General features: G+C 36.2%; 1 protein-coding gene across 1 annotated transcript in view; it reads left to right on the top strand.

Annotated features, from left to right (window-relative positions):
* SPATA5 (spermatogenesis associated 5) overlaps nucleotides 1-23,819 on the top strand; it is a 323,817-nt gene that overhangs the window by 72,061 nt on the left and 227,937 nt on the right. Inside the window, exons 12-13 of the mRNA XM_039241597.1 lie at nucleotides 14,442-14,495; nucleotides 16,331-16,410. Of these exons, the coding sequence (XP_039097528.1) occupies nucleotides 14,442-14,495; nucleotides 16,331-16,410 (134 nt within the window). The remainder of the gene's footprint in view (nucleotides 1-14,441; nucleotides 14,496-16,330; nucleotides 16,411-23,819) is intronic.

The following is a 23,819-nucleotide window of genomic DNA, read 5'->3' as shown; positions in this document are numbered from 1 at the left end:
ACTAAAATTCTTATTTTCAAATAACCCATGTTATCAGCTACTTATAGAGAATTAAACTTTGCACTTGCCGCTTATTTTGCTTCCACAAATACCGTTGAATTTGAATTGTTGGTACCATGTAAAATCTTAAGGGCATGTTTCCTTTTTTGAAAATCCTTTATTTTTAAAAGAGCTTGGAGGGGCTCTGGGGTGGCTCAGTTGGTTGAGCATCTGGCTTCAGCTCAGGTCATGATTTTATGGTTCATGGTTAGTTTGCGTGTGTGTGTGTGTGTGTGTGTGTGTGTGTGTGTGTTTAATCACTTAAAATTGTTTGTTTCCTGCTTCCTGGTCTCAGAGTTGGGCCTGGGCCTCAGGGACATAAATCTCGATGCTGTCTGCACTCTCTGTGGCTGAGTTCTGCTGCATGGAGCCCGCTTGGCCACCAGCAGTCTCTTTCGGGCCTCCTGACACTACTTGTCCCCAACAACGGAGGCCTTCTCTTGGCTCACTGCTGGCTTAGATTTAGCTGGTGTCTCTGGAACTGGAATGGGTGGTTTCTTCTCTTCCTTCCTCTTCTCTGGCTCTTGAGGTGACAGCTCAGAGCCTGGAGCCTGCTTTAGATTCTGTGTCTCCCTTTCTCTCTCTCTCTCTGTCCGTCTCCCTATCTCTCTCAAAAATAAATAAATACAAATTTAGAAAAATAAGAAAATAAAATAAAAGGGCTTGGAGAAAATAGAAGACATTATAGTTTTTAGAAAATATAGTTTGGGAACCAGTATCCTGCATTTTTATCATTTCTGCCATTTAACTTTATCTAGAGCTTTTAACATTTCCTTCAGCTTCTTTGTGCTTTTTTTTCCTTAGGTTTTAAGTGAGGTAATTTAGACTAAATAATTCTTAAAGCCCTTCCACTAACAACCTTTTTAAGTTCTCACAATGCTTATATTCCAATCTGTTCCTTATCCTTTCTTCCTGTTGGTTGCTAAATTTTTAGGGCATTTCCTCTAACTGTCAGGTGTAATGGTTAAGAGACTTGTACACCAGTTCTGCCATTTATTAAGCTGTGTAACTGTGCAAATTACTTAAACTTTTTTCCTTTATTTTTTATTTTTCTGTAAAGTTCTAATAAGAGTATCTACCTCTGAGGACTGCTATAAGCACTGGGGAATAATATGTATCAAACGTTTAGCAAGATTTCATGAAATTAGTTAATTGTAGTTGCTACTTCTGATTTTAAGAAATGGATATTTATTTGGCTTCAAATGGAAAAAAAAGTATAGCATCATAGCTTATGATTCGTTAAATTTTCAGTTAGAATAAAATATATATTTCTTTGAAATGGAATTTAATCTTTTGCAACTCTTTGTACCAGAATATAGTGATTTTTGGCAGTTTGAACTTTAAACTCAAAATAGACCTTCCGTGGTTGTGATATTACCTTGACTTTATAGAATTCTAGACCCATGTAACATATCAGTGCAGCTACTGGGTTGCATTTTACAGACCAGTCATCTAGGTAAGATTCATCAGTGTGTTATTCTATTCAAAATCGTTATGTTCTGTAGGGACCCTACAGAGGTCTTTTAATTACTACTATGACTTGTTAGTAATACTTGAATTATTCCAACTCATATTTTCTTTATAGCACAGAATTCTTTTTTTTTATTTTATTTGATATTTTTATTTATTTTATTTTATTTTTTTTACAAATAGTTTATTGTCAAATTAGTTTCCACATAACACCCAGTGCTCATCCCCACAAGTGCCCTCCTCCATGCCCGTCCCCCCTCCCCCCCACATCCATCAGTCCTCAGTTTGTTCTCAGTATTCAAGAGTCTTTCATGGTTTGCCTCTCTCCCTTTCCCCCACTATTTTCCCCCTTCTTCTCCCCCTTGGTCCTCCGTTAAGTTCCTCCTAATCCTCCTATATGTGCAAACATATGATATTTGTCCTTCTCTGCCTGACTTATTTCGCTCAGCATAACACCCTCAAGGTCCATCCATGTTGCTACACATGGCCAATTTCATTCTTTCTCATTGCCATGTAGTATTCCATGGTATAGATAAACCACATTTTCTGGATCCATTCGTCCGTTGATGGACACTTAGGCTCTTTCCATGTTTTAGCTATTGTGGAGAGTGCTGCTGTGAACATTGGGGTGCATGTGCTCCTATGCATCAGCATTTCTGTGTCCCTTGGGTAAATTCCTAGCAGTGCTATTGCTGGGTCATAGGGGAGTTCTGTTGTTAACTTTTTGAGGAACCTCCACACTGTTTTCCACAGGGGCTGCCCCAGTTTACATTCCCACCAACAGTGTAGGAGGGTGCCTGTTTCTCCACATCCTCGCCAGCATCTAGAGTTCTCTGATTTGCTCATTTTAGCCACTCTGACTGGCGTGAGGTGGTATCTCAGTGTGGTTTTGATTTGTATTTCCCTGATGAGGAGGGATGCTGAGCATCGTTTTATGTGTCTGTTGGCCATCTGGATGTCCTCTTTGAAGAAGTGTCTGTTCATATCTTCTGCCCATTTCTTCACTGGGTTTGTTTTTCAGGTGTGGAGTTTGGTGAGTTCCTTATAGATTCTGGATATTAACCCTTTATCTGATATGTCATTTGCAACTATCTTTTCCCATTCCGTTGGTTGCCTATTAGTTTTGTGGGTTGTTTTCTTTGCCTTGCAGAAGCTTTTAATCTTGATGAGGTCCCAATCATTTATTTTTGCTCTTGATTCCCTTGCTTTGGGGGATGTGTCAAGTAAGAAGTTGCTGTGGTGGGGGTCAAGGAGGTTGTTTCCTGCTTTCTCCTCTAGGGTGTTGATAGTTTCCTGTCTCACGTTCGGGTCCTTTATCCATTTTGAGTTTATTTTTGTTCATGGCATGATAAAATGATGTAGTTTCATTCTTCTGCATGTTGCTGTCCAGTTCTCCCAACACCATATGTTAAAAAGGCTGTCTTTTTCCATTGGATATTCTTTCCTGCTTTGTCAAAGATTAGTTGGCTGTATACTTTTGGGTCCACTTCTGAGTTCTCAATACTGTTCCATTGGTCTATGTGTCTGTTTTTGTGCCAATACCATGCTGTCTTGATGATAACAGCTTTGTAGTAGAGGCTAAAGTCTGGGATGGTAATACCTCCCGTTTTGGTTTTATTTTTCAGTATTACTTTGGCTATTCGGGGTCTTTTGTGGTTCCATACAAATTTTAGGATAGTTTGTTCTAGTTTTGAGAAGTATGCTGGTGCAATTTTGATTGGAATTTATAGCGCAGAATTCTTAAGTTATACTTTCAAATCTGGTTGTTGTTTTTCCCTATGTCTTTTGTTTTTTAGAAAAAAAAAAAAACATTGCTTCTTATTCATAAGTTTCCTGTAGCTTACCTCTATGTAGTAGAGGAATACCTCTTTACTGGTTGAGGTCATATGCCATGTGTTCACATTTTCAACATAATATTAAGTCTGTTTGCCTGTACCTCAGATTTTTAAAACATTAATCTTTCCGTTATTGGTAGCAGGATATTGATATTGTGTTCTTAGAGGTCATAGTCTTGTACTTTTCAACCCTGATGTTCAGGTCATCTTTTTTAGAACCATAATCTGTAGAGAACAGTAATCATTTTTTCCAGATTCTCTAGCTGCTTTCCTTCAGTTAAACCAGATAATTAGAAAGCAGCATATATGCACTGTATATATTTCCTCAATTTAAAGATACGTCTGCACCAGATTACTCATTTATGTCATGCCCTGGACTTTATGGAGAGTTGCTGTAAGAATAATAATAATAATAATAATACAGACATGATAATAATTACATTAAAAATAACATTCACACCAACAATTTCCTTTCTGATTATTATCAGGCCACACTTGCCTAATTAGTTACCCTAAATGAAGTAACATTCTGCATAAAAATTTCTCACCCTTTCCTCACTCTATCTGCTCTAAATCCCCTCCCCCCAAAAACCCATTTGCCTAATTATCTAAAGGATACAGTAGTGCTGATTCATAAGGGCATATGTACCCCAGTGTTTATAGCAGTGCTATCAACAATAGCCAAATAATGGAAAGATCTAAATGTCTATCAACTGATGAATGGACTAAGAAGATGTGGTGCTTATATACAATGGAATACTACTTGGCAATGAAGAAGAATGAAATCTGGCTATTTGCAGCAATGTGGATGGAACTGGAGAGTATTATGCTAAGTGAAATAAGTCAGAGAAAGAAAGATATCATGTTTTCATTCATATGTAGAATTTGAGAAACTTAACAGAAGACCATAGGGGAAGGGAAGGAAAAATAAGATAAAAACAGAGGGGGAGGCAAACCGTAAGAGCCTCTTAAATACAGAGAACAAACTGAGGGCTGATGGGGGTTGCGGATGGCGGGGCAGGGAAGATGGGAGCTGGGCATTTGAGGAAGTCACTTGTTGCAATGAACACCAGCTATTGTATGTTAGCAATTTTTTAAAATGTTTTATTTATTTCTGAGAGAGAGAGAGAGAGAGAGAGCGTGAGCGTGAGCAGAGAAGGGTCAGAGAGAGAGGGAGATACAGAATCTGAAACAGGCTCCAGGCTCTGAGCTAGCTGTCAGCACAGAGCCCGATACGGGGCTCGAACCCACAAACCGTTAGATCATGACCTGAGCTGAAGTCGGATGCTTAACCGACTGAGCCACCCAGGTGCCCTGTATGTTAGCAATGAATCATGGGAATCTACTCCCAAAGCCAGAACTACATACACTGTATGCACTGTATATTATCTAATTTGACAATAAATTATTAAAATAAATAATTAAAAAAATAAAAATATGCCAAAATAATAAAGTATGTCTTATTGAGTGGGGTCTGCTTCTTGTTTCATTCTTTCTTAACTCTTTGTCTACGGTCTCCTTTGGGTAAAAAAAGTAATTTATATTGCAAATGAATAGCACTTTCTCGGTTTATTTGACTTTGTATCTTATGAACAAGCAGACATTGTTTTGCACTGAAGTGCAGGACTAAAAATGATGGCGTGAGGTGAAACCAGGCAAAAATGATCAGTGGAGAATATTAGAACAATTACAAGATCTTTAAAAATTTGGCAAAACATTAAGAACTCTCTTACTCTTGGTTATAAATGTACAAGGCAGTGCATTTTGGCTGTATAACAGTTTTCTTGCCGGTCTCCCTTCTACCAAAGTGTCTTAGTCTAGCCATTTATTTATACTTTTAGAGTCCCACTTGATGAAGACACTGCAGTTTATTTACCCTTGTTTTTATTTTTTTTAATGTTTTATTTATTTCTGAGAGAGACAGCATGAGCAAGGGAGGGTCAGAGAGAGAAGGAGACACAGAATTCGAAACAAGCTCCAGGCTCTGAGCTAGCTGTCAGCACAGAGCCCGACGCGGGGCTTGAACCCATGCACCGTGAGATCATGACCTCAGCCAAAGTCGGACACCCAACCGACTGAGCCACCCAGGTGCCCCAATTTACTCTTGTTTTAAATTATAAATATAATTGGCATGCAGTGGGGCCAACTAATCTTCAACCAAGCAGGAAAGAGTATCCAATGGAAGAAAGACAGTCTTTTTAGCAAATGGTGCAGAGAGGATTGGACAGCAACATGCACAAGAATGAAACTGGACCTCTTTCTTACACTACACACAAAAATCAATTCAAAAGGGATGAAAGGCCTAAATGTGAGACAGGAAACCATCAGAGTCCTGTATGAGAAAACAGACAGCAACCTCCTTAACCTTAGCTGTAGCAACTTCTTACATAACATGTCTCTGAAGGCAAGGGAAATAAAAACAAAAATTAACTATTGGGACTTTGTCAAGGTAAAAAGCTTCTGCACAGCAAAGGAAACAATCAACAAAACTGAAAGGCAACCTGTGGAATAAGAGAAGATATTTGCAAATGGCATATCAGATAAAGGGTTAGTATCCAAAATCTATAAAGAACTTACCAAACTCAACACGAGAAAAACAAATAATCCAGTGAAGAAATGGGCAGAAGGCATAAAGAGACACTTTTCTAAAGAAGACATCCAGATGGCAAACAGGCATAGGAAAAGATGCTCAACATCGCTCATCATCAGGGAAATACAAATCGAAACCACAATGAGATGCCATCTCACAGTGGTTAGAGTGGCTAAAATTAACAACTCAGGAAACAACAGATGTTGGCGAGGATATGGAGAAAGAAGAACCTTCTTGCAGTCTTGATGAGAATGCAAACTGGTACAGCCACTCTGGAAAATAGTGTGGGTTCCTCAAAAAATTCAAAATAGAATTACCCTATGACCCAGCAATTGCCCTACTAGGAATTTATCAAAAAGCTACAGGGATGCTGATTTGTGGGGGCTCATGCACCCCAATGTTTATAGCAGTGCTATCAACAACAACCAAATTATGGAAAGAGCCCAAATGTCCATCAACTGACAAATGAATTAAGAAGGTATGGTATATATACACAATGGAATACTACTTGGCAATGAAAAAGAATGAAATCTTGCCATTTGCAACATGGATGGAGCTACAGGGTGTTATGCTAAGCAAAATAAGTCAGAGAAAGACCTATCACATGATGTCACTCATATGTGGAATTTGAGAAACTTAACAGATGACCTTGGGGAAGGGAAGGAAAAATAAATTACAGAGAGGGAGGCAAATCATAAGAGACTCTTAAATGCAGAGAACAAACAGGGTTGATGGGAATGGGAAAAATGGATGATGGACATTGAGGAGGGCGCTTGTTCGGATGAGCACTGCATGTTGTATATAAGTGATAAATCACTGGAATGTACTGAAGCTAAGACTACACTGTATGTTAGCTAATGTGAGAATAAAAAAATTGGCATGCAATGTTATACTAATTTCAAGTAAGTAATACAGCATATTGTTTCAACAATTCTATACATTACTCATTGCTCATCATGATAAGTGTAGTCACCGTACATTATTACAATATTGACTATTCCCTATACTGTGCTTTTTATCTCCATGCCTTACTTATTTTATAACTGGAAGTTTATACCTCTTTATTTCACCCATTAATGAATTTCAGGTTTAGGGGTTTTTTTTTGTTTTTTGTTTTTTTTGGCTATAAAAAGTGCTTCTGTAATATTCTTATGTGTGTCTCCTTGGGTGTGTGTGTGTGTATGTATATATATATATATATATATATGTCCAAGGGTTTTTCTAGGGTATATATACCGAGAGGTTATTGTCAATGAGCATCTTAAACATTACTAGATATTTGGAAATTGCCCTCTTTTAAGTATCAGTTTTTTCCTTAATGTTTTGATCACTTCCTAATATTTTGAAGTCTGTTTTTTACTCACCAATCATGTCATTGATATTTTTGGTATTGACAGAAATGAACGATTTCGAATTGTGTGAGATTAATCTAGATCAGAGGTCAGCAAATTACACAGCCTTTGGGCCAAATCCATCATGCAGCTTGTTTTTCTAGCCCTCTAGTTAAGTATAAATTATATATATATATATTTTAATTTTTTTTAAATGTTTTATTTATTTCTGAGAGAGAGAGAGAGAGACAGCGTGAGCAGGGAAGGGCCAGAGAGAGAGGGAGACACAGAATCTGAAACAGGCTCCAGGCTCTGAGCTAGCCGTCAGCGCAGGGCTCGAACCCACTAACTGTGTGATCATGACCTGAGCCGAAGTCGGATGCTTAACTGACTGAGCCACCCAGGCGCCCCTAAATTTTATATTTTTAATGAGATGTTAAAAGAAAAAAGAAAAATATGTGACACAGGCCGTATGTGGCCCATAAAGCCTAAGTATTCATTGTCTGGCTACTTATATTTTGTCTTTCTTAATTCCACAATATTTGAGAAAATGCCTTCAAGTTTATTTACCTCGCTGATGGCTAGAAGTGTTAAGTTTTGTGTTCCTATCACATAGTCTAACCTGTGTATAAAAACAAGCTTATAAAACGATTTGGTATTAAGTTGTTGCTATTTCTTCAAAGTCTTAAAACATGATAACGTTCTGCTTCAGCATAACCAATATTTCTTTGTCTTCATTGAAGTTAAATCTATTTGGGGCTACATTATATAAGAAATTAAGATAAATCATTAGTGTTGAAATTAGAATCATGAACTCTCTACTATTTTTGGGAAAATAAGCTTAGAAACAATTTCATTGTGTAAACATGATTGCTTGGAGACAGTTTAAGTACCAATGTATAAATAATTGCTATACTAATTATAAAACTTAGTCATCAAAAGCACTGTTGATGCAAGTTTTCTTAATTACGTGTTTGCTTACAGATGGTCTATGTGTTCCCTGATTGTTGGTAGATTTCAGTCTGAGAAGTACGTTGTATATTAGATATTTTATATGTCATACTTATGTTTTTCTTATATATGCCCCTAATTAGCCTCCAATACTGATTTTTTAGATTATGTATAAGCTATTGCTCTGAAATAATTTTGGAAAGATTCTTTTTAAAGAAAAGAGGAAGAAAACAGACATAAGAAGTAGAGGAGCAGTTTTTTGTTTTGTTTTTTAGGGAAACAATTAACTTTGTTAATATTATATAAAATTTACTAATGCATCATCCTAGATTAATAAAAATAATAATGTAGAAAGATAAAACTGCCTTTCTCATTACTTAAGGATTTTATCAAATAACTCAACTGAACCTGACTAATAGCAGTGTCCTTGGGGTACTGGATTTTATCAGCTGAACATTGAGATATTCTTCCTATTCTTTTCTTAGTCTTATCCTTGACTATTCCACCCTGACTCCCACATGTTCTAATGTACTAATTTGTTACCATACTGTCCTATTTCAGTATTTTTGAAGCACTTATTGTGGAGATAAGTATACAGAAACAGTATTAAAGATGGTCTCCTTTTCATCAAGCATCTTCATAATTTGAAAGACTCTTTTACACTCATAGGTTTTGTCCTAATGTCCCTTCTCCTTTCTTCTTTTGGATTAGTTGAGTGTATTTTGTTATCTTCTCTTATCTCCCCTATTAATAGCTAAACTTCTTTGTTTTACTTTAAAAAAAATATGCTCGAGTTTTATAGTATACAAACTTAATTTATAGCCTTCCTTCAAATAATACTATCCTACTTTACATATACTGTAAGATTCTTAAAATTTATTTTCTTTTGTGCTATATTTGTTCTGTATTTTCTCTCTTCTTGTGTATAAACCCCACGATATATTATTACTTTTGCTTTAGATGGTCATTTATCTTTTATTTTTAAATATTTATTTTGAGAGAGAGCACAGCCAAGGGAGGGGCAGAGGGAGAGAGAGAATCCCAAGCAGGCTCCATGCTGCCGGTGTAGACCCCAATGTGGGGCTCAGTCTTATGAACTTTGAGATGATTACCTGAGCTGAAATCAAGAGTCAGATACTAAACTGACTGAGACACCCAGGCACCCCAAGATGGCAGTTGTCTTTTTAAGAAATTAATGAGAAAACGAAGATCTTAATATTTAGTCACATATTTATCATTGCCAACATTCTTCATTTCTTTGTATTTGATACACTTTCCCTTCTGGTTTTAGAACTCCTTTAATATTTCTTGTAGTGGAGATTTACTGGTGATAATTTTCCTCAGCTTTTGTTTATTTGATACAGTCTTTTGTTTGACTGCAGTTTTTAAGGATATGCTCTTCTAGCTTCACAGTTGTTTTTTTGCAGTACTTTTGTTCTGTCACCTGGCGTGTATTGTTTTGGATGGGAAGCCAGTAGTGATTCTTTTCTTTAGATGTAATGTGTCTTTATATTCTCTGACTTACTCTTAAGATTGTATCTTTATTGTTGGTTTCCAACAACTTGGTCTTGATGTACTTGGTATGATTTTTTTCCCCTTATATTTGAAGTTTGTTGAACCTTTTACTTCTGTGGTTTCATTGATCTTATCAAATTATATATTTTTGCCTGTCTCCTTAGGTTTTTTTCTTGATCTCCATTTATACTGATTTTTATTTATTTTTTTTTAAATATTTTTAAGTGTTTTATTTATTTCTGAGAGAGAGAGTTAACAGGAGAGGGTCAGAAAGAGGGAGACATAATCTGAAGCAGGCTCCAGGTTCTGAGCTAGCTGTCAGCACAGAGCCCGACGCGGGGCTTGAACCCATAAACTATGAGATCAAGACCTGAGCCAGAGTTGGATGCTTAACCGATTGAGCCATCCAGTCGCCCCAGTTATACTGATTTTTAATTTTTATATGGTTATACAATTTCCTTTAGTCATTTCTATTCAGTCTTTTTTTTTTTTCTGTGCTTCAGTTTGAATAGTTGCCCTTTCTTCAAGTTTACTGATTGTTTCACTGCTGCAGTTATTATATTTTAAGACCTTGTCTGCTGTTTTTATCATTTCTATTATTTCTGGGTTTAACTATATTGAATCTTTTTGAACTTGTCTCACTTTAAACTTTCTCTCTGGATCAAGTTGGGATTTTTTTCTTCTTGGTTTTGTTTTTTGTTTTTTTTAAATTTTTTTAATGTTTTATTTATTTCTAGGAGAGAGAGAGAGAGAGACAGCGTGAGCAGGGGAGGGTCAGAGAGAGAGGGAGTCACAGACTGAAACAGGCTCCAGGCTCTGAGCTGGCAGTCAGCACAGAGCCCGACGCGGGGCTCGAACCCACGAACCGCGAGATCATGACCCAAGCGAAAGTCGGACGCTTAACCGACTAAGCCACCCAGGCGCCCCTTTTCTTCTTGGTTTTGAACTGTCTAAACTTTATGGAAAGTTTGCAGGCGTAGTCACAAATAATTTTTTTTCCTTAAAGTATTTGAGATTAATTTGCTGTTGTATGTTCCATCACCCTGAATACTTTAATGTGTACTTCTACCAAAAAATACATTCTGTCACATAGCCATAGAGCAAACCATTAAATTAGAAAAGAACATTATTTTTCCCATATATGTTTTACCACTTGTGCCTGTACTCTTTTATGACGGAATGATCTGGTCCATAATCATGTGTTCTATGTATTTGTCATGTCTCTTAAGTTTCTTCAGTACCTCAGTCCTTCCTTTACTTTCATGACATTGACATTTCTGAACATCACAGGTTGTGTAAAATATCTCTCAATTTGGGTTTTTCTCCAATTTACTCATGCTTAGATTCAGATTTTTCATAGAAATAATGTTATGTTCTTCTCATTGCATCCAATCAAATGATACTTGATTTCAAATTGTCCCATTACTACTAATGTTAACTTTGATTATGATGGTGTTTGCCAATCTTCTTCACTTTAATATTACTGTTATCCCCATGAAGTTGATATTACTTTGTGGATAGTTACATTGAGACTACATAAATATCTTGTTACTTAACATATGTTGCATTTATTTATATTAATTTATATCTTGATCAGCTCATGAATTTCTGTGCTATTCAGTGGATCACGTTCATTTACCAGCATTTATATTGATGTCTCATTTTATCACTTCGGCCAGGTGGCTCTTCTAGCCTGGCACTGTGTGCTTTGGACAGTTTCACGTCTCTCTGAGCACTTTCTTGCAGTAAGATTTCCAGACTCATTTTGTACTTTGCCTGTCCCAGCCTTGGAATCTGCCATTTCCTTAAGAGGCTCTGATGACTTTTGGTGGAGAATTTGGAAACCAAGTTTTTAGAATTTAAAAGCCAGGCTCTGGGTGCTAGGTGTGCTTATTGCTGTCGGGGTATGGCTGCTCTTGGGTTATCCCAGGGAGTAGAGCTCAGGAATACACACACATACACATACACACACACACACACACACACACACACACACACACCTATATTTATTTAGCTACATATATTGAACATTTTGAAATTATAGTGATAATTCCAATTTCAGTTCAATACAGCAGAATCATTCTTATTGTCTTTATTTATATGTTTATAAGTCATTTAATAGGGAGAGGCCTGGCTACTATCATCCTTAATTATTTATTTGATCAGTCCTTCCTAATATAATTCCCCTTTATTACCTCTGCTGCTTTTCTTTCAGAATAAACATGCCCCTCACCCCAGTGACTTCAGCAACCTCTGCTGGGCTGCTCTTCCCCAGGTGTGCTTTCTTACTCCATCAGGGTTCTGACTCTGAGTACCAGGTCACCCTGTTGCTTCATTGCTTTCTTTATCCTGCTTTACTCCTCCATGTTCTTTCTTGACATCTTCCCTACTGTATGCCTGGCCACTCCCTAGTCCTTGAGGATACCTGCATTACCCCACTGGGGCTGCAATATTCTGTCCGAGATTGCACTAGGCTGCCTTCTCCTGTGGACACTTTTCTCAGTCTGCTTTGCTTCAAAACTCCATGCAGCTTTTCTCCTTCCTATGAGAACTCTCCATACCATTCCCCTGTTCAGACCTTTCGGGAATGCCCTTCTCACTCCACTCAGACTGACCTCATGTTGAGCCACCCTTCCTTGAGGAAGTTCTCCTTACTGCCCTTGATTTCTCATACATAACGTTAGGTGACTGCCACCCCTACCTCTGTGCTGGTTTCCACTTGTCCATCTCTGTTCCTTCCAACCTCCCTCCAGCCAGAGCAGATAACTCCTGTAGAACACAGTCTCAGGACTACCCAACACTGTTAACCCTCAGAGTATCACACTGTAATGATCCTTGTCACCTTCAAAGTGTCTGTTCATTCAGCCTCTGTTTGAATCTCCCTTCAGGTATCTGCTACTCAGCACTTCATCCAACTGATAGAAAATTTCTTTTCCCTTCTTGTGTTTGGGTATTTTAGATAGGGTACCAAGTATGAAAAGTAGTAAAATTCTTATCAGTTTTTACTAACTGGCTGATAGAGGAGAATCCCTATAAAAATCTTGGTCTCAAAATGATAATTGCATATCACCAATTCAAAGATGTGTGTGTTTTTTGTTTTTGTTTTGACATTTAACTTATTTTAAGAGAGAGACAGCCTCCATGCTCAGCACAGAACCCAACTCAAGGCTCTGTCTCATGACACAGATCATGACCTGAGCCAAAATCAAGAGTCAGACGCACAACTAACTGAGCCACCCAGGGTGCCCATCGACCTTGAACATTTTTGAATGTTAACATTTTTTTCTTAAATATGTAAAATATTGTGTATGAAAAACAGTGGGCCTTTTTTTATTGCATACTATCTACTTTTTCATGATACATAGTCCTCACATCACAAGAAGTCATGGGATATTAAAAACAAAACAAAAAACCCCTGTTGTCCTGAGAACCACAACTGTTCCCTTCACATACTAGTATTAAAAAATACTGAAATATGACATTATGGTAACAAATTAGTACATTAGAACATGTGGGAGTCAGGATGGAATAGTCAAGATAAGAATAAGAAAAGAATAGGAAGAGTATCTCAGTGTTCATCTGACAAAATCCAGTGCGCCAAGGACACTGCTATTAGTCAGGTTCAGTTGAGTTATTTGACAAAATCCTTAAGTAATGAGAAAGGCAGTTTTATCTTTCTACATTATTATTTTTATTAATCTAGGATGATGCATTAATAAATTTTATATAATATTAACAAAGTTAATTGGTTTTATAATGCCAGACGTCTTTCTCAGCTGTGGAAACTTTCGATATACTCATTTAAATCAACTGATAGGAGCATATTTGGCCCTTCATATTCTACATGGTCAAGTCAGGTGAGAGCAGAGAGTTTGAGAGTGGCATTTGTATAGGAAATGAGACTCAAGAACTATAAGATAGTATCATGGATTACATGATTTCCATTCAATTCTTAGGAATTATCATGGAGTCATAAGAAGAATAGCCCAAGGTCTTGTTTCTTGTCAGAGAGTGCCGTTGATTAGTGGACTGGGATCCAAAATGACATGTAGACCTACTCAGAATCAGTCACTGGTTAGACCTGGGAATAGTTGGATGGTATCTCTTTGTTGGTCTTCCAAATTAGACTGTTCTATCTTCAGTGCCTAGCACCATGCCTGATACATAGTAAAAAAATATTCATTGATGAATGAATGAAAGACAGATGAAGATGAGGTCAAACTATTATGTTTAGTCACAGCTTCTCCTTTGTATTGATTTCTAGTGTCTGGAACGTAGAATGGCTTTAATATTTGAGGCATAAATAACACCCAGTGAAAATAAGTATGCTAAAGGAGCCAGTTTAATTAAGAGCAGATTTTTAGGGGCGCCTGGGTGGCTTAGTCGGTTAAGCATCTGACTTTCACTTAGGTCATGATCTCACGGTTCGTGGGTTCGAGCCCCGCGTCGGGCTCTGTGTTGACTGCCAGCTCAGAGCCTGGAGCCTGTTTCAGAGTCTGTGACTCCCTCTCTCTCTGACCATCCCCTGCTCACGCTGTCTCTCTCTCTCTCTCTCCTAGAAATAAATAAAACATTTAAAAAAAAAAAAACAGATTTTTATTTTTTTCCCTCTGTTTCTTCTTTGATGTATTCATTTTCTCTTTCATTGAAGTACATACATGCGGTTGCATTTTTATAAGGACATTGAAGAGTTGTTTTCTTTTCATGCAGGGGCCTGAATTAATGAATAAATATGTTGGTGAATCTGAAAGAGCTGTTAGAGAGGTAAGATGGTCTATACCTTAAAATGGAACTCTGCATATCCAGAATCACCCTTCTGTCTTTCTGTATGGTTTCATTTTGTTTTGGGTTACTGATTCTGAAATTTCCAAATCCAAATTCTAGTAGTATATTTTATTTTCAGGCAAATATTATTTTATTATTTAAAAATACAATTTTAATAATTGTATTACAGTACTTTGTTTTTGTCTTTAAACATCATAATATTACCAGCCTTTAGTTTTATCAAAAAAAGATTTTAACAACTGCCAGAGTTTCACTTAAAAAAAAAAGTACATCTATACTTACAAGGAATGCTGGATCTTGGAATGAGAGTTAAATCCTTTAAATTATGTAGTCCTTTAAATCAAATGAGTTTAGTATACAGAATTTTCACTTTACTCGCATTTTGATTGTTTTACCTTTGCCTAGTGATTTAGACATTGTATTCCCCCTCTTGTAAGATTTAAAGCCAGTGCCTGATTTATTTATTTATTTATTTATTTATTTATTTATTTATTTATTTTTGAAAGAGAGAGAGAGAGAGAGAGAGAAAGAATGTGTGTGTGTATAGGGGAGGGGCAGAGAGAGGGAGAGAGAGAGAATCCCAAGCAGGCTCCACACTGTTGACGCAGAGCTTGGTATGAGGCTTGATGTCATGAGCTGTGAGATGATGATCTGAGCTAAAATCAAGAGTCGTCTTAACCAACTGAGCCACCCTGGTGCCCCAAGCTGGCGCGTGATTGTTAGGCTACTCATTCATATCATGGAAGCTACACAACTTGTAAATTTTTGCAAAATCAGGGCACTTGGACTTAGGTAACTATAGCAATTTGACCACAGGTTTTGGCTTGCTAAGCAGAGATTAGCCTGCCTCACACAGACAGCCTATATTCTTCCAGAAGCTAAGCAAGGACAAGAACACACAAACAGCAATGGAATGGATGGTCTCCATTTATGAATATCTGGGTGCCAACCCAAGAGTATTAGAAATTAGAATACTTCATTTTTCATCTGAGAAAAAAAATTTAAGTTAAGCATTTTAAGTTTTCATTTCTTTAAAATGTAGACAGTGGCAAGTGTAGGAAAAGTTACCTAACAATGATGGCATGATCATTGATTAAAATAAGAAAAGGCAATGTTTATTAATTATTAATGCTTTGGTAACTGTTTTGAATTTTTATGGTCATGATCTTTGTGACCAGAAAATGGGGGCCTACGTTACAGGAAGTACACATTTGGATTTCTTTCTGCCTATGCTGACTTTTTCTAGCCTGTTTTCTTATGTTGCTCCCATAGCTGTCTGGCCAGTCCCTAGTGTTGATAGTCTGATTGACTTCTGGCCTAATCAGTTTATGCTCTTCCAAGTTTTGGTCATTTTTCTTGTCCTAGCTTTACATCAGCCATTACTTTTTCGTACTGTCTTCAGAGCAATGAGCAAGAAGTGTGGTTTTTGAGTTTATGGGTATTTTATATGCTAAGCTATAACTGATTTTACATGTTTATGGCTTTTCTTTTAAACATGTGATTATGATAGTTAATAATTGCTGTCATTTACTGAGCTCTTACTATGTTCCAGGCACTGTGCTAAATGCTTTGCATTCTTTTTTTTTAATTCAATTCTTAAAATAATCTTCTGAGGCAAGCATTTAGCATTATCTCCATTTTATAGGTATGGAAATTGAAGTTTAGAGAAGTAAACCTACACGCTGAAGGTCATGATTGGGCTGGTTGACTTGTACATAATAGATTTAGTTCCTAACATAGTTTTTAAATTATAGCCAACTGCAGAGTTTCTGAAGTTTGCTGATCTTTAGTTAATATGGTACTCTTTTTACCAGATCTTCCGAAAAGCGAGAGCAGTGGCTCCTTGCATTATTTTCTTTGATGAACTTGATGCCTTAGCAGTTGAAAGGGGCAGGTAAGAAATATTTAATAGGAATGCAATTAAATATCAGTGATTACATAATAGAGAATACAGCATTTCATATACAAATTCTATTTATTAATACATTTGGCCTACATAAAACATTTTTTAATTCATGTAGGGTTTTTCTCTTATACCCAACTATTTCAGGTTATCATTTTATAATACTTTCATATACCTTAACAAAATTTTCTAAATATGTATTTATTTTGAGAGAGAAAGAGAGAGAGATAGAATATGAGTGGGGGAGGGGCTGAGAGACAGGGAGACACAGAATCCAAAGCAGGCTCCAGGCTCCAAGCTGTCAGCCCAGAGCGTGTCGTGGCACTTGAACTCATGAACCATGAGATCATGACCTGAGCCGAAGTTGGACGCTTAAACAACTGAACCACCCAGGCACCCCCGTATGCTTTTTTAAAATTTTAAACATTCATATCCATTTGGGGCATTTGAGTTAATTTTCGAAGTTTTATTATTTACAGATACCCCTATTTCCAGAGACCCCTAGCACTGCCTCAGAATTTGGGTTGTTATAAACAATGATAAAAACTATAAACAAAACCCCATAAGAATAATTATACAATACAGTGAAACCAACTATAATAAAAGGTGTTATTATTCACAGATTTTAGTATTCTCTGGATTAGATGTTTCCTAAAATAGAGTTACAATAGAATAAAAATTAGTATTACTAGTTTTATTCCTGAATCTCAAGCAATAAAGATTATTTATATCATTTCAAATAACATGTATATATGTATACAGATGTATATATGTATATGTGTGTGGATGTATATATGTGCATGCACATGTGTATATCAGAACTATTTACAAGTATGATTTTTTTCTTCTACAAATGTTTAGAGGTCCTTTTAAGGGTTATGTGCTATAAGTGCTTTATGCAGAGAATGTTAATGTGTGTGCTTTGTGATAGCTCCCTGATGTACATATTTATTAGTAAAGTTTTGCTGATGATAATTACAGTGATGGTAGAAGGCACCTTGTAGGTCCCCAGTGTTGAAGTCTGTAAGAGGCATCGATGCTCTCTTCCTTCCTGGGTAGAGCTGCCTCATGAGATCAGAGTTTAAACTGTCATTATGAGACTGTTGAAAGGGGTATCCTGTCCTGCTCTACAACCTACCCATTCAATATCCTGCAAATCCCTATCAGTCTTTTTATTTTATGAGTTGACATACTTGGACTCTTTTATCGCTTCTGAGGTAAGATGCCACAAAATGTTACAGATAGCTCACGTTCACCCTTAACTTGAAGAGAAGAAAAAGAAGCTTGAGTAGTTTGCTGAAGTAGTGTGACCTGCCACATATTTGTGACATCAGAGACATTTTTGGAGCGTAAAAAAGGAACAGAGTAGGATACATTGTTTAAATATGAACCAGATGGGAAGTAGAGTATATAGCAGAGTTCTTATAAAATGCTTGTGAAATAAAGTGGTTTGAGAAACCAGACAAGGCATTTGATAGAAGTATCCTGGTTTTTTTTTTTTTTTAATATTTTTTTATTTATTTCTAGGAGAGAGAGAGAGAGACAGCGTGAGCAGGGGAGGGTCAGAGAGAGAGGGAGACACAGAATCCGAAGCAGGCTCCAGGCTCTGAGCTGGCAGTCAGCACAGAGCCTGACGTGGGAAAAAATATCCTGGTTTTGCAGGCAATTTTGCTCATTAGGAATTGGGTGCAAATACATTAAGAGATGCTAATGATTTACAGCCTCCAGAAATCGTTTCCTCTAATAGTCTTAATCATGTTGTGTATTGGTACCCCTCTCTCCCTCAGTGGCTTCTTCAAGCCAAATACAAATAAATTCTGTGTTGTTTCCATTCTGTGGAAAAATTTTTGGTCACATTTGTTGACATTTCAGAAAACAGAAGTGAGGCTGATAAGCAAACATAATGCTAATAGTCCAAACTAGAGATTTTTGGTTGCACCTTTAGTGCACTAAGCCTCATATAGATTGTGTTTTTAGCCATATGAATCTCAGGGAGAGTGATACCCTGTTTTCTCTTCTTTGTTTCTAAATTGTGATGGACCAACATTACCTAGAAAGCAGTTGTTTTATCTAAGTAGAATGCTGGCACCTAAAAACTAAAACATATAAAGCCTTCACATGTATATTTTTGTTCTTCAGCTATTTGAATTATACATTTTCTAGAACTTGAAAAAAACAGCTATTGGTAGATAATGCAAAGTATAAAATTCCGAAGATACTAAACCCATATTATGCATTGTTAGAGAAACAGAAAACATAGAAAAATTAAAAATTCCATAAACTAGGAGGCATTTATACATAATATTGTGATGTAGAATAGTTAGTGCTTTCATTTGTTAAATGTTCTTATGTTTTCTGTGATAACATTCAGATCAAACCCATATGACTAGTTCAAAATTGACAGTGCATGAAAAACTTATTAAGATTTTAATTTCTAAACTTAAGATGTTTAACAGATTGAGCAGAGAATTATGATATATGCCAGTCCTTATTATCCTGTGTGGCAAATTAATTATATTGACTATTTGAAGTTACTCAAATTAGCCATGAAACTGAAGTTTGCCACCAGCAGGCACGTTGTAAAGCATAGGTATATTGTTCGCTTAGCTTTAGAAATATTTGTGCTTTCATAATGAGAGATTTTCATGCTTATAGAAGTATATGATTACAACCACTATTTTCTCCTCCTCTCTGTCCCATTTAAGTTTCTTTGAGACTTGAAAAATAAATAAGCCTGATGTATTTTTCTGTATGCCCATTTAAATTATGGGTGTTCTGAATGAGTTGAAGGAAATGTTATAAGATTCCTTTTACAAGGTGTTTTAATGATCTCAATAAAATTTGGGAAAATTGAAAATATTGTTAAGGTAGCAGAGCTCTTTGGAAAATAGGTATTATGTCAGGGAGTAAGGCACCAAGGTAGCGAAGGACTAACAATGATATTAGGTGATATTCATTTAGTGCATATTATGTACTAGAAACTGTTCTAAGTGTTTTACAGGTAATGAAAAAACTCACAGAAATGCCCCTGCATTAATGCAAGGTAGGGTATTTTACATTTGGCAATTGGCCCCAGTACTCTGCCTCACCTCCCAGCAAGCTTAAATATTTACCCTTTTCAAGGTCATAGTGGAGACAGAGGAAGCTGAACAGTAAATCATCAGTCAGCCTTATCTTAGGCAGCAGTCCTGTACTGAGAAGTAGAGAGGTAGAGAATGAGTCCCCATATACTATATTCTCTTAGCCCAGTCTCCTCTGATAGAAGAAATGGCCACTGACTAACCGGGAGATGCCTCGAAAAACTTCCTCTGTCTAGGACATTCCATCTAGTCAGGGGATCCTCAGTCATCCTCATTAGCTGACATTGATTGCCTGGTAGTGCCAAACTTCAAGCAGAATAGCAGCACTGGGATTCAAATGTAGGTATTTCAGCTCCAGAGCAGATATACTCTGAGCCACTTTTCAACTCAACTACCATATCACAGATTCCAGGATTCCAGGTGTAAGTAGTTAACTAAACTTTCAAGCTTGTATTTATTGTTCATTGTCTCTGTGACTTACTTTAGTAATGACCCAGTTTGTTTAACTGGGCTGTTGTTAGATTCCTTTGCAGGCATTCATTCATTCACCTGTTCGGTAAATATTTACTGAATGTTCATTCTGCAACAGGCTTTATGTTGGGGATAAAATAATGAACAGAGCCTAGGGCAATTTCCTTACCCTCTCTATGCCTTTGTTTCTTCATTTGTAAAATGGAGATGGTAGTAGTAACAAATTTTAGGTTGTTAGAATTAAATTCACATAAATGCTTGACACAGCCTAGCATTTTAGTAAGTGCTTAAAAAACTTTAGTGTTTCTCATAATTTCAGCATAGATATAAGAATAATACCTACGATTATTATCTCCATATGGATAGAACTATAGTAATAGATATAGAGATGGATCCTGTCCCAGCAGAGATTACATTCTAGTGGGTGAAACTGAAACACTTGGGAAATTAGAAAATGTATTCTGTGGATGATGGGCACTATGGCATTTTGTCAATCTAAGATGCCTTCATTTGTAAAACACATGATTATCATAGGTACCATTACTGAAGGAAAATGTAGCTGTAAACTGTGTTACAGTGCTGAGAAGTCAACAACTCTCAATAGACATTCTGACCTCAAACATTTTTAAATATGAAAAATGTTTGTATCTTAGACATAGAAAAAAGATAGTATTGTTATTTGGGAGAAAGAAGATTATCTGTTCTTGTTTATAAAAGCGGTGCTATTAAATAAAAAATGTTCTGGATATTGTTTTATGAATAGAATATAAAAAAGTTTATTTAAATACATAGAAAAATGAAAAAGATGAAATGCAAGTTAAAAGCAGACTGATGGAATAATGTCTTTTGTGAAGTATTGGGGAGTCTGTGATATTAATAACTACTTATATACTTGTTATTGCACTTAATAGTCCAGAATTGGTACTTGAAGTGGTTGGGGAAAAAAGTAAGAAGTTCTTACATCTTTCATTGAAAATGAAGGTTTCAGGCTTAGCGGCATTCTGAAAAGAGCTCTGAATTTTAAAATAATGATCAGGAAATGGAAGATCCTTTTTTACAGCATATCCAGATTTTAGGTAAATACAGTGAATACATGACACTATGCATTGTGGATGACATTTTTGTGGGCTTCATTTCTCTAAATGACACTCTCAAGGAAGGTTATACATTTTTAAATGCGATATATGGTAGTTTTAAAAATCTCATAATCTCATGGTTTGCCTCCCTCTTGAAAGCTGTGAACAAACTGAGGGCCGATGGGGTTGGGGGGGAGGGGAAGGGGGTGATGGGCATGGAGGAGGGCACTTGTTGGGATGAGCACTGGGTGTTATATGGAAACCAACTTGACAATAAACTGTTTAAGTAAAAACATAAATAAATCAAATGCAAAAAAATTAAAACAAAAATGAGATATCAAAAAAATCTCATAATCTCATAAAATTTTATAGCTAAAAAAATTTTTAGAAGTCATAGTATGACTTTTCTTCTTCAGAAGAACAGAAGCCCTTAGATTTTAATAGAAGAGGCACATAACTCCTTTGAGGCCTAGACAAGACTAGAACTCATGTCTTCTGATTCAGTGTTCTTTACACTGTACTGCTGCCTCTTCCACTGTCAGGATTTGAGACAGAAAGAGTGTGTTTGTATCATATATACACATGAGAATTTCTCATGATCTAAATATTTAAAGACTATTTTTTTGTGTTTGAGAAACTAACAATAACCGCTTATTATTTTATTACTTAACTTTTAAAATTTGTTATAAATTTTATATTTAATTTTATTAATGTATATTCATTTTTGAGAGGCAGAACATGAGTGTCGGAGGGGCAGAGAGAAAGGGAGACACAGGATGCAAAGCAATCCTCATACTCTGAGCTGTCCGCACAGAGCCTAATGCAAGACTCGAACTCATGAATTACAAAATCATGACCTGAGCTGAAGTCAGACGCCCAATGGACTGAGCCACCCAGGTGCTCCTAAATACTTTTAACCACTGTTTTGTAAATCTGTGTTTCAAGCTGTTAAATTCAATGCCTATTTTATGGTATGCAGGTTTCCCTATTTTATACTTAATTGCCTCAGATACAACATAGTTTTCACATTTATAAACTCTTAATATTAAATAGAAGTGCTAGGGAAAAGAACACAAAAGAAAAAATGCAAAATGAAGCACACATATAGTTTCATAAATTATCTTTTGTTTTGGGTTTTGTCCAGGTACTGGTGGCTGAATAGATTAAAGGTATGACTTTATTTAGATGGTCTGTTGCAGCATTTTATTAGAAATTGGGTATTATTTTTGTTGTTGTAGGTCACAGGTCTCTTATTTTAACTGTCTTATCTTCAAAGTGAAAGTTTGCTTGTGTTTTACAAGCACTATGAAAAGTATCATAGGCAATGTTTGTGTTCAGAGTACTATGTGTTTGATTAGCCTTCTTTAGGCCTTTTTTTTTTTTTAAGTCTCTTCCAAGCATGAATACTGACTATGGGGGTGTGGGAGGTAGTTTTAAGAAAGAAAGTCAGATGGCTACCATTTGGAACTATAGGACATTGTATACTAGAGAAAATTTAAAAATGTAAATTAGAGGGGCGCCTGCGTGGCTCCATCAGTTGAACATCCAACTCTTGGTTTTGGCTCAGGTCATGATCTCATGGTTCATGGGATATTCCCCATGTCCGACTCTGTACTGACAGAGCAGAGCCTGCTTGGGAATGTCTGTTTCACTCTCTCTCTGTCTTTCCATGCTTACACCCTCTCTCTCTCTTCCTCTCTCAAAATAAATGAATAAACCTAAAAAATGTAAATTGGATACATGAGATGCTGGTCTATAGTTTAAAAATCGTATGAAGGGACAAACAATGGAACATTTGATTTTACTGAAGGAGTTGAAAAGGGAGTGTATATATTATTTTTGTGAAAATTTTAGTATTGAGAAACAAAATCTGTTTCGTCATTACCATCATGGTAGTAAGATTGCTTTAAGGTAGAGGTTGGCACACTTTTCTGTAACAGCCTAGTTAGTAATTATTTTTGTCTTTTTATTCCATGATCTCTATTGAAACTATTCATACCTGCTGCTATAATGCAAAAGCAGTCATAGAGAATATGTCATCAAATAAGAAAACAGTTGGCTGGCCAGATTTAGCCTGTGGCTATAGTTTACTGACCCATTTTAAGATACTATAAATATCCCTTTAGTCCATGGCACTATATGACTTTTGAATAGAAATAATTTGGCGAAGGGGTTTGACTTCTGAAGGAATGGAGAAGAGAATTAATGTTTTAGGAAAGTCTAGCTTCAATATTTTCTACAGCTGAACATCTTTTTTCCATTGTTGTTGCCTATCTCTAGCAGATAATAAAGTTTTATAAAATCATTTCATTATGTTAGTGATTATACATTTGTTTTTAAACTTTTTCTTGGAGTTGGTTTTGATTTCCTAGGATGTCAGTTTTATGGTTTTTGTTTCCTACTGCAGCTTTGAAAGTCAGCCAAGAATATTTCTCAGCCCGTAAAACATTTTCACTATGCTATTCTCTAGCTAGCTCTCAATGATCTGTGGAAATAAAGGGCAAAGGCAGTTTGGGTAATGGGAATCCAAAGAATTTCCTTCACCTAATCACCAACATTAAATATAGCCACCATTTCCTCCTATAACAAATAGCAAATTAGCCAAGTAGGAGTTTCACTTCTTTCTGTCTAGAAGTGCCAGTTGGAGGTGTCAGTAATGTTTCTGAATATGAATAGTATTTATTAAAAATAATGAAGTAAGTTTACCTGGATGCTATATAATACCAACATAGGAAACATAATTTTATTTATTTTTTTTTTTTTTAAATGTTTT

The sequence above is a fragment of the Hyaena hyaena genome, unplaced genomic scaffold (assembly GCF_003009895.1).
Source record: "Hyaena hyaena isolate Hyena2069 unplaced genomic scaffold, ASM300989v1 scaffold_198, whole genome shotgun sequence".
In the NCBI taxonomy this organism is placed as follows: Eukaryota; Metazoa; Chordata; class Mammalia; order Carnivora; family Hyaenidae; genus Hyaena; species Hyaena hyaena.
Note: the sequence above shows the minus strand (reverse complement) of the source record. Positions and strands in the feature narration are given on the sequence as shown.